The sequence below is a fragment of the Aythya ferina genome, assembly GCF_964211825.1.
Source record: "Aythya ferina genome assembly, chromosome: 12".
Classification (NCBI taxonomy): domain Eukaryota; kingdom Metazoa; phylum Chordata; class Aves; order Anseriformes; family Anatidae; genus Aythya; species Aythya ferina.
Window position 1 is genome coordinate 10026159 of NC_140308.1, and position 11778 is coordinate 10037936.

The 11778-nt window shown below is 38.8% G+C and overlaps 2 protein-coding genes across 4 annotated transcripts in view; one reads left to right on the plus strand and one right to left on the minus strand.

Annotated features, from left to right (window-relative positions):
• The window catches only part of GARRE1 (granule associated Rac and RHOG effector 1), a 54764-nt gene extending 43618 nt beyond the window's left edge, over window positions 1-11146 (plus strand). For all 3 annotated transcript variants that reach the window (XM_084533801.1, XM_084533799.1, XM_084533800.1), the window contains 6 exons: window positions 818-943; window positions 1501-2489; window positions 5075-5240; window positions 6101-6235; window positions 6699-6777; window positions 7354-11146. In XM_084533801.1, coding sequence (XP_084389927.1) covers window positions 818-943; window positions 1501-2489; window positions 5075-5240; window positions 6101-6235; window positions 6699-6777; window positions 7354-7677 — 1819 coding nt within the window. In that variant the 3' untranslated portion in view covers window positions 7678-11146. The remainder of the gene's footprint in view (window positions 1-817; window positions 944-1500; window positions 2490-5074; window positions 5241-6100; window positions 6236-6698; window positions 6778-7353) is intronic.
• SS18L2 (SS18 like 2) lies at window positions 10419-11760 on the minus strand. The gene is made up of 3 exons (XM_084533806.1): window positions 11594-11760; window positions 11412-11488; window positions 10419-11225 (listed from the first exon to the last, which is right to left on the minus strand). The coding sequence occupies exons 1-3, from the start codon at window positions 11660-11662 to the stop codon at window positions 11138-11140; spliced, it is 234 nt and encodes a 77-aa protein (XP_084389932.1). The 5' UTR covers window positions 11663-11760; the 3' UTR covers window positions 10419-11137.
• Window positions 11761-11778: the final 18 nt, after the last annotated feature.

Sequence of the window (11778 nt, forward strand, 5' to 3'; positions counted from 1 at the left end):
TGTCCAGAAGTACAAGTCAGCCCATAGTCTGTTTATCCAAATTCATCTTTAATTCCTCTGCTGAGTAGAAACTGGCACTTCTGTTCTCTTTATATAAAGTGCTCTATTGTGAAAGAGCGAAAAAACTGCAGAGTGCTCTGAGCCAGGGTTTGTGTGCTCTGGAAGAGCTCCGCCTACTGACACACAGCAACAGCTCCTGTTTACTCTTCTGTGCTGGAGGGCTCATGAAATACTTGACAAATGTGTCAATACATAGATTTAAGTTATTCTGATTTCACCTTAATTCTGTGCCATCGATTGAAAAAATTCAGTATTTCTGCACCTTCACAGCTCAGTAGCATGTTCTACAGCCTATTGGATATGCTGAATCATTTTTCATTCTGACTGTGTCAGGCTGGGTGTTTCTTAGCATTGAACTCCTAGATTGCACTCAAGATGCAAGTGTCATGCACTAGCATTTTTGTTAAGTTTGCTGAGCACTCTTGCTACTTTCTTAAAAATAGGTTTTTGTGTATTTGTTTTTTCTTACTTCTGTGGTTGAATTATGCCTACTCAGCTAAAGAGATAATCCTGATTTTAAAATGAGCTTAAAATTGGATTAGCTGTATATTCAACAATTAAAAAGAGAAACTGGGACTGCAGGTGCTGTCCTTAGGAGCCCTTGGGTGTTCATGCATTATACTGCCCTACTAGTTGTACCTTTATAGGAGCAGCAGTAGTGTATAAATTAGCCTTTTATTATCTGACTAGCATGGTAAAATTGTTTAATGTGAAATTCAAACCTTTTATTTTTAAATGTTAATCTTAATGATTACAGGTGTTTGAAGGAAGATCCAGCAACAATGTCTTTGCTACAGAGGAGTCTGGATCCAGAGAAGACTTTGGGTCTAGTAGACGTGCTTTATACTGCTGTGTTTGACATACACAGGTGGAAGGAGGGAAGGTACATCTCTTCTTGAGCCTCATGTTTCGCTTTTTCCAGTTTAAACAAAGCCATCATCATTGAAAAGGCTGTACTGTAGAATTCGGATAGCACTAGTTCATCAGAAAGGGAAATCATTTGTCAAACTTCCATGCAAGAAACTGGGACTCTGTATAGGTACCTTGTACCTATTTAACATACAGAGGTTTTCTTTTAAACAGCAGCTTATCCATGTGTATGGAGGTATGTTTCTCTTGCGTTAAAATACATATATATAACATATTTTAAAATAAATACCTCCGTTTAGATTTTGAAGCACAATTAACATTTCTTAAGGAAAGGAGAGTAATAAATGCTATTGCAAATGTTAGTAATAGTTCAAATTCTTACCATAGGAAGAAGCCGATGAATTTAGCAATCTGAGAGAGACCTTTGCTTTTATTTCTTTCACTTTCTATTACCCAAGTGCACATTTTTCTCCAAAATACAAACTCAGTTAAATTTCTTTAGACAACCAATGGGATGTTAGGATAAATGAAGTTTTTTAAGTGGTTTGGTAAATGTTTTTGTTGATGCAGGGAGCAAGCTTTGCCTTGTATTCAGATCCAGTTACAGCGTGAAATCTCAGACTTTGGGAATCAAGTTGATATGCCATCTGGAAATGGAAGCAAATCTTCAGGTGGTCTACAGAAGACGTTCTCAAAACTGACTTCACGGTTTACAAAAAAAACTTCCTGCACCAGTACAAGTAATAGTGGAAGTTATTCAATTCCCAATACACCTTCCAAAAATATTTTCGTAAGTTCGAACTCAGAGGAGAAGACTAAAATGCCCACTAACATAGATGCACGGTTACAAAGCATTTTAAACATCGGTAACTTTCCTAGGACCACAGATTCATTACAGTCAATTCAGAGCACAAATAATCAAATAGTGAATGGGTTTCTAGTTGAAAGACGGGACAACTTCTTCAAACCAGATGAAGGAAAGGATGACAAAGGTATGAATTTACCAACTGACCAAGAAATGCAGGATGTTATAGATTTTTTGTCTGGTTTTAACATGGGCAAATCCCAGCAAGCTTCTCCGATGGTGAAAAGAAGGAACTCTGTTGCATCCTCTACAGGAACAGAGCAAAAATCAGGAACAGTACAACAGCAGCCGCAGTCTCTCTCACACACACCACTGCATCCTTCTCAGCAAGGCTTGTCACAGCAACAGCAGTCACAAAAGCAGCAGCAGCAAATGCAGTATTACCAACATTTGCTTCAACCTATTGGACCACAGCAACGTGCACCTACCAAATGGCTGACTAGTTCTTCACAGCAGCCAGCCCAAGCTGTTGGAGCTGGATTGTCTCATATGAACCAGTGGAACAATCCTGGTTTTTCAGATTTAAGCTCTGATTTATACAGTTTGGGTCTTGTGAGCAGCTATATGGACAATATGATGTCAGAGATGTTAGGACAGAAACCACAAGGACCTAGAAACAATACGTGGCCAAATCGTGACCAAACTGATGGAGTGTTTGGGATGCTGGGAGAAATTCTACCTTTTGACCCTGCAGGTGTGTGTCTTTTCTTTATTACTTTTTATAAGAATCCTTTTACAAAGAAAAGAGTACTGTTAGGTATTGCTAGCAATAATTATTTCCTGGTGCTATTTACCAGATGATAAGGTGCTTAAGATGACAAGTTCTGACCTTTCCTATATGGATCACATCAAAGTGTTGAAACAGTTACTTAGAGATAGTGTTCTTCCTATTGTTATTTTTGAAGTTGTTTAAAAGCATTGTTAACTTATGAATGTATGTATTTTGCCTCCCCCCCCAAATTATATTTCCTGCTCTTTACCAGTCTTGAACTCCGGAGATACACTTGGATTGCATCTTTTCCATACCCCTGCATTTCAACTTCATTACTATGCAGTTTCATAGAAATCATACTGGTTTCTGCTCTCCAGCTGTTACTGCAGTGAAAAGCTCTGATGTTGAAGGATTAGAGACTAAAGAGCAAGTGCCATGTGGTTTGCCATATGTATTTGAACCACCGATAAATTGTAAATTTATGGGGATTGTTGTCAAAGAGGAAGTGAGATAACATTTTATATCCATAAGCAAGTAGCCTGAAAGCTATGGAATTGAATTGATTGTAGAGTCTGCATCGAAGAGGAGATCAATGAATTGTTCTCACACTACTAAGATCAACAGGACAATCTATTCTTTCATAAATATAATTTCTGTTGGCATGGAACATAGCTACAGGAACTCTGTAGTATGCATTTATTAAAAGTGCCTGGAGAGAGGCAGCACTAGAACTAACAGGAAAACCTTTCATCAAACCACAAATCCTTCTGCTGTCATCTGTGTATATGTGTGATTAAAAAAAAAAAAATCCAATCAAATAGATTAGAAAGATAACCTCTCTTCATATAACATGCCAGGTTAAGCTGTGATGTAGGAGGTTTCAATCTAAGCTCTAGCTAGAAAGCTTTAAAAGACACACACACACACTTTCACTTTCAAACTTAGGATTTTTGTCATGTGAAACAAATAAATATACTTGATAAATATTTTTAGAGTCTGAAAAAGATGACTATTCAGATGAAAAGCTGCTAATGAAGAATTGATAAAATTGATGATTTTTCATGGTCAAAGACTTAAGTACCTACTAAAAATGTATTATGCCATACTTGTATAATCTCTAAGAACTTAATGCTTTATTAGTAGAAGGAAAGTTGATACATCTGTGTTTTTTTAAAATTATCTTCACAGGTGAATCTATCTCATAAAAAGCTGTTTATCTGATATGTTTTTACAGAGGCAAAAATCAACACAAGTTGCTATTTTTGAATATAAGAGTAATTTAATACCTAATGCTATCCACAGAAAAAAAAAACCTGCATGCCCTTCAGAACCAATCCTTAGATCTGAGGATGTCTAGCTTCAAATCTCAACTTAAATTGACATAAGTATTTATCAAAGAAAACAAGTGTTAGTGGGAACATTTTGTTTCTGCACAGATGTCAGGTAGCTCTGTCCCGTGCTTACATGATAAAGGATGTGTAGAAACAGTTATCTTTGTTATAGTTTTAATTCGTATGCAACAAAACATTGCAGAGTTCTTTTCTAAGTGTGCTAAATGAAGAAGCTTTTCTTCAAATGCTGAACTGAACATAGGGAAGCAATCACATGAAAGACATCTCGATTTCTGTTTTCCAAGCTGTGCACACTTGGCTGTTCTTTGCTCTTTAAAACTGAGACAAGCAAGCCAGCAGCTGTGTGCTTCGTGTTGTGACTATTACGCATGTAGCTGAGAAATTTTCCGTAAATTCAGTCCAACTGTAAAGCCTTGGAAATTCAATTACACTGTCTCCTAAGAGTATTTTTTAACGCATACATAATTTGTTTTGATTTATTGGGCATTTAAAACACTTTTGCATTAAGGCTTTTGCTGTGTCTGCGCAAGATAGTGCATACTGCTGATTAGGTATTTGGGAAATGAAAAGCATTTTAAGACTTGAAGATTTTTTATTACTATTATTTTAAGGATAACTGCTTTTTTTTTGGTAAATATCAGCCATATTCTGAAATACCATGTAGTCCAGGCTGAGGATGTTTTCAAAATGGTTGTGTAGTCTTTGTAGGAAGTAGCTTCTGGCCTCTGTGTTCTAATGAGATCAATCTGAGCTTCTGATTTCTCAAGAAGCAAGCAGAATCACAGCATAGCTGGAAATCATGTTGCAATCCCAAATCAACGGTAGTAAATTCAAATGTTTTTTCTCTGAGACTGGATAGACGTACAGCTTTTAATTCTGTCAGTGTTTGTTGGTTGGATGTTGGACCGTTCAGTGTATGGTCATGATCTTAGTCGTGAATACTTATCCCTGAAGTATTGGCAAGGGGCAGGTGTATTTCCACCCAAGAATTATTGTCTACCATGTACAGCGGTACTTCTCTACTTTTATTAAAACCTGTCCTGTTAGTGTTCCTCACTGCTCCATCAAGAGGCATCAATTGTCTGTCACTTACTATCAGTGAGGGCGCTTACTTTCTCTTGGGGGATGGTCAAGTCTAGAGGATTAAATGAAGGGAGTAAGTGCAGTAGAAATAGCTGAATGTCAGCAACTGACTTCCTCATGTGTTTTATTCAGTTGGGTCTGATCCAGAATTTGCCCGCTATGTTGCTGGGGTCAACCAGGCTATGCAACAAAAAAGGCAAGCACAGCATGTTCGTCGTCCAAGCAACACACGTAGCAACTGGCCTCTTCCTGATGATCCTCACAAAACCTGGCCCTTTCCTGAGTATTTCACAGAAAGGTAAGAGATTGGACAGGCTGCTTTTCTTTTTTTTTTGGTATTTGGATCTGCATTACAGTGAAGCTTGGGAGAACATGGGAATACAGGGTATTTCTTTCTGATTGCTGCTACATCTGTAAAAGCTGCAGCTCACTGTCACGAGAGAGAAACGGGAGCCCTTACCATGTTGATACTGAAGCACTGACATTTGTTTATGTTCTTCAGAGTAGATTGGGTACTGAGTTTGACTCAAACAGAGGAAATACGGGCTTTATAACAGATTCAAAACGTTCCTATTTCAGTATTGTGAAAACCTTTAAATTGTATTTTTGATGAGGAGTGATGCAATGGAAGTTACAGCACCTGACTGAATTCAGCTTTCCAGATTTTATCCATTACATTACAGCAAGTATGTTAGTAGTACTTAATCTTTTCCAAGTAATAACAATTTATTACGAAGCAAGTGTTTCAAGAACCTCTGTCCGTTTGTCCATATCATGATAGCTGTGAGCCTAAGGCTAACTTAAAACCAGTAGAGCAAGTATGTATTCTAGCTCAGTTTTGCAGTGGAAGAGCCGAGAGCTTAGTGATGGCAAAACTAGTAATCATTTGTTTTCCTTTCCTGACCAGGAGAGACTGTGACAACGTTATATTGACTTTAGTAGAATATATGAAGTGACTGTAACAGATAAAGCAGTGATGTGATCATTCAGAAGCAAATATGTAAAAGTATTCATGTTCTGTGTTTTACAAAAAAAAAATAAAAAAAAAAAAAAATTATGTTCTGTCATCTGTCACAGAGATTCAGCATAGCTAACCAAAGCATACAGTCGGACCAGGCACCGTAAATACAAGGACTAATACAACTTTTTGTCTTCCAGTGATGTGACAAACAGCTGGTCTGGTACTCAAGGAGACTCTGCCAGCTCAAGTGATGAGACCTCTTCCGCCAATGGAGACAGCTTGTTCTCCATGTTCTCAGGGCCAGACCTTGTTGCTGCTGTAAAGCAGAGAAGGTTAGCAAAATAACCAGGAATACACATTGCTTCATACGATTCGTGTGTTTTGATAATTCAAGTAGCCATACAAAGGATTTAACTCCTGCCAATTAGATGAAGTCATATGAATGTCAGTGTGCATACTACACTGTTGATATGGATCAGTGTATAGTGTGTCTGATCTTAATGCTAGGAATTCACAGACTGAGTTGTTAGCAGCTAAATCTTCATATAAGTAAGTATCTGTGCAAATAGCCAGTTGTTGGCTGAAACACTGTATTTAACACTTTCCCTTTCAGTAATGAATTTCTTGCTGCAACAGCTTGTATTTTTACCTGTACTGAGGAAAAACATGCGGTACATATTCTGGGCTGTCAGGTATGACAGACTGAAACTACAGAGTAGTGTATGGTAGTAGCAGATTAATGCAGGTGACTCATTAAGGAAAAAAACAGTAAATGTCACTCTTTTTTTGGGGCAGAAAACACAGTAGTGGCGAACAGGAACCTAGTACGCTACCATCGCCACCTCTTCTTTCTGCAGCAGACGACCGTAATCAGGTAAGCAGAAAACGGCTTTGCTTAGTTATTTGCATTTTTCCTGCATGTGTGTTTTGGGCTCATTTTCACTAGGAAAACAATCAGAATAGCATTTGTACCTCCAGATCACTTACCTCAGCTAAATCTCAATTCATTCCCACTCAAGTAGTACTAAATTTTTTTTTTACCAGTTGCCAGATTTAAATATTAAAATCGAAAGTGATTTAACGTTTCCCTTGTAGCAAAAATTGTAATGATAGAGAAAACAAGGTTTCATATTAAGTGAAGAGGTAACACAGACAACTTAAATTGTCTGTGCAGAGAAAACGGAGTATATCACCAGTATCACTTATCTTACTAGACATTTTGACTTACGGCAGGGCTACTATTAGTAAAGCCAAGTGCTTGAAGTAAATAAAGGTTTTTCAAAAGGCAAGTAAAAGAGTGAGTAGTTATATATATGCATCAGTTCTATTTTTAAAGATTAATCTTCTGAAATGTTGTTGAGAGGGAATAAGATATATTGTCTCAAAAGCATTTTGGTCAAACAAAACCAACCACAAAACAACAACTGATTTTTTTTATATTTTTTTTCAGGATAATAAAACCAAAACCTGGCCTCCAAAGGCACCCTGGCAGCATGCGTCCTCTGTCACGAATACACTACCCAGTCAGAGTGCATCTTTGTATCCCATGAGCAGCCCGGTCAGCCAGTGGAGTGACACGATGCAGATCCTCCAGTCACCTGTGTGGGCAGCAGCCAACGACTGCGCTCCAGCAACAGGAATTTCCTCTAGCTTTGCCTATGCGCAGCAACAGCAATCGCAGCAACAGGCTTCCCAGCACAAACAGATGAATAAGGGCTTTAAATCTTTTCCAGTGAAGCACGAACGCAGACCATCTTACCTGCATCAGTACTAAATGCTTTTCATATTGGAAAACGCAGCACAGGGCCAAACAGTCATAAACTACATATCCTTTGTTTCATAACTGTGTATTGGCTAGATCCTGTTTATCTCATTAAATATGGAATTGAGAGGGCTTGGGGGCCGGATGTTGGGGGGAGGATCTACAAACTCTTGAATCTTATTTGCAGTGCTGAGCAATATGGCCAATATGTTTGTTTGATGTACATGGAACAGCCCAAAACTGTGATTTAGAAATGCTTTTAAAAATGTGTATATTGCCTTTACTTTCAAAAGCTTTTTTTAAAAAACTGCTGAAGGACTACCATACAAGAAACACTGTATTTTATAGCTATTTTCATATAGATTTATAGTTAAACATCTTACTGAAACACATTGAAGCAAATATATAGTGGTCACTTTGCTCAACACTGTGTTTAAATTTATAACGGACAAGCTGTAAAACCTTTGTATTCTCCATAAATGGCCTTTGGGCAACTTTTTTTTTTTTTTAAATGAAGTACAACAGCAGCTTTTCACGTGCCACACAAGTGAGTTCACTATGAAACTGTTGCAGAAACAGTTGCGAAATTGAGTTTTGTGGTAGTTTCCTTACTCTAAGTATAGATCAACCGAACCACTCAAATTTGTGTCACAACTATAATCTGAGCTGCTTAAAGTAGATGGCATCTGTGTGGATAACGTGACACTGGTTTTCAAATACATAGATAACTTGTTACCGTTTCATTTGGCCAAAGGCTTTATCCACACAGTGCTCCTTAAATGTGTGAAATTATAGCCTAAAAGACTACTTGCATATATTTAAAGTCTTATTTCAGATGCTACAGTTGATTAAAAAAATAGTAATTAAAAAAATAAAAAAAAAATTGTGAGCTGGCTCAGAAGATACTAGAACTGAAATGTGGGGTAGCAGTTAGCTAAAAGAACATTATTTTTTTTAAAAGGATAAAGTAATTATTTGCAGTCAATATGTGCCATTAAGTGAACCTGTGGAATTGGGAATAATCTTCCAACCAAAGTGGATCTGGGAGTGACTGGTGCTTAAAAAGTGAAGAACAATGGTAAATATATGTATAGCTATCCCACTGTATATTAACTGAGATTACAGAAGATTCTTTATATAGTTAAGAGCTTATTTAAATTTTCATATTTCATCTTTGAAAGAGTCTAAAAACCACAATATTTTCTGGTATAAGAGTTTTGACAGTATTAATCTTATTTTTGTATTTTTCTTAAGTCATATCATTCTAATATGTTAACTACTAGTAAAATGGGTTATTAGTTCTAACTACATAATTTTTCAATGAAGAGAAAGCACATTTGTTGTTTTTGTTTTTACAAACTAAGTACATCTATATCTAAAGATACCAAAAAATAAATACATATATATATATATATAAATAGGTATACACAACACTAAAACTATTAAACATGTGGGTATTTAAGACCCATCCACCTTTTTGTTTGTATGGTGACGGGCTATATTTGCAGGCCCAGATTGTTACCTTTTTGTGCTGTTTGAGGATGCCAATGTTGCCTGTATTTATGATATTGTCACCATGTTTTCTGAAACTTCATACTTACCATGTTTACAAAGATTTGTTTGCTGTACATAGACTTTTTACAGTAATGTGCTTTGCACAATCAGTGTGGCTTGTCTGTAAATTGTTAATGGTCTGTACTACTATAATTTTGAAAACCTTCTGCTGAAAATGTTAGTGGTTATTTAACTTGATGAATGGTTTTGAGTTTACTAAATCTTGTCATTTAGATCTAATATTAAATCCTAAATTTGGTTGTACTTACTGGTTATTCATACTAAGACCAAAATGGAAGTTACTGAAAACACTTAATTTTGAACTTTTCCTAACAAGTGCCAAAAATTACTGCTCTAATTTTTGCAGCTGATTCATATATACAAATGCTGGCAGGTTTCTGGACCTACAGAAGTGAATTGAGGAAACTAAGTTTGTCTGCATTTTGACCACGTAGGTGCTACTATGTCCTTTGCTTCCGATTGTTCTGAACACTGGTAACTTTAAGAATTGTTGCACTTGGCAAATGAGTCTTGCCATTAAATTTCACTTACACTGCCAAGTGCAAGGGTTTGGTGCTTAGTTAACTTACCCTTATTGCAGTGCTTCTTGTGAATAGCTAATGCTTCTGAACTGGAACTGTACATTTTGTATTTTAAAGCTTATGTAAAAGTTAACTATTTGCTTTATTAAAGATATACATTTAATAGGTCATACCTGTTTAAAATATGCACCTTACTGAAAATAAGCAGCACCTTAAACTGTAACTTTGGTTTGTAAACCAAGATCTTACCTTCCTTAATATGGGGTTATTTAGCAGTTTGGAAATTGTCAACTGCCTACTTACTGATGCATAAAAAAAAAAGGAACTTCATGCACTGTACAATCTGAACCATCTTGGAACCTATTCTTTTACATAGACTGCACTGAAGTGCATGATTTAGAGAAGGCCTTAGAGTTATCTTTGAACTAGGGCAGAGAAACATTGCTAAAACTTCAAGTTGCTTGTTTCTGGCAAGGTAAATATTTTTGGTGGTAGTGAGTGCAGAGTTGCCTCTTTGTGGTTTGTTTTTTTTTAAATTGGGAGAGGGGTATATTTAATTTATGTTAATGGTGCCACAGAAACGCATACTCAGATATACAAGTAAGCTGTCCCCTTGCTGAAGGTAAGTGCTGACAAAACACCCACAACACACATAAATCCATTTTGCCAAATTTACTTGTTCACATGTTCACAGAGTCTGTAATACAGAACATTTCAAGCAGGAATGAGAAATCCTGATGCAAGTGGAGCAAAAGCCCAGCTCACTCAATTGAAGGTTACAGCTCGCCCTTCTGCTTAAGTGCCGTCCGCTATGCAACAGCCCTATCTTTCCTATGAAAGTTCCTATTCAACAAAGTTTTAGTGAATGTGTCACATTAATCCAGACTACACTGTTTTACATAGAAAATCTTTTTGTTTAAGCATAATATTTATGGTAAAATATAACAAACCAGGCTATTGCTTACCAATTTGACAGCACCCACCATGGTCATCTAGGAGCTAGAGAGAAACTCAAGGCTTGCCTTCCTCTTACACAACCTGAGTCATGAAACAGTCACTGCCTCACTGAAGACACAAGTCTTAGAAGAGCAGCACTGCTGGTGCTGTCCCCACCATCATGCTCCTCTCAGAAATATACTACATTTTTCATAGAGAAAATAATGTGACAATTACCTCCTTGAAGCTCTACTTATAATAACAGGAGAAACACCTATTCTAATACTACATAAAGGAACTCCACTCATATTTTTAACGTAGAAGTATGCCTCTTTACCAGCCTTTCAGGACTATGCCTTCTCAGCTCTCGAGGTGGGGCTCTACACCAGTGTTCCTACAGCTTCTCAAACCCATCACGGCGTGTGTGCAGGTGCAGGCCGTCAGTCTGCAGCCTTCTGTGTGTCGGGGGGCGTAGCGTCAGCGATGGTGGCTAAGTAAATGAGGTTTCTGTGCAGGATGTGCTGGTACCTGCGAGAGGAGGAGACGTTACGCGGAAGGACTGGAGGCCGTGACTGCCTGCTGACGGGTGAGTCACCCGGCCTTTAAGCAGCGCTTTGGTGATTTGGCCGACACGGAGGGAGGGAAGCACACCCCCCACCCCCACCCCAACAACGGGTGCCCGCCCCTCAGCCCCCCCGCCCCGTCCCCACTCACTGCACGCAGTCGGTGGCCCGGCCCTTGCTCTGGTACTCCACGATGCAGCGCACCAGCTGGTCGTTCTCCTCCAGCAGCTAGGGCACACACACACACACACACACACACACAGCGCCGTCAGCGCCCGCTCGGCACCGGCCCCCACCCCCCTCCCCGAGCCCCCCGCGGCCTCCCCCCCTCACCCGCTGCAGCGTCTCCTGGTTCACCTCCGCCTTCCCGCGCAGCCGCTCGGGCACGAAGGCCACCGACATGGCGCCGCCACTGCCCCGCGCAGCGCCTGCCGGGAACGCCGCGGCCCCGCCTCCCCCGGAGCTCCCCTCAGCGCTGCCCCGCCCCGCCCCGCGCCTCCGCCCCAAGGAAAGCCCCG

What these genes read in the sequence shown, in the direction of transcription:
- SS18L2 (XM_084533806.1), bottom strand. Translation starts at nt 11,662, where the DNA reads ATGTCGGTGGCCTTCGTGCCCGAGCGGCTGCGCGGGAAGGCGGAGGTG. An exon ending in ACCAGGAGACGCTGCAGCGG is followed by an intron (nt 11,489 to 11,593) that starts GTGAGGGGGGGA and finishes TGTGTGCCCTAG; the next exon opens with CTGCTGGAGGAGAACGACCA. An exon ending in CGGGCCACCGACTGCGTGCA is followed by an intron (nt 11,226 to 11,411) that starts GTGAGTGGGGAC and finishes CTCCTCTCGCAG; the next exon opens with GTACCAGCACATCCTGCACA.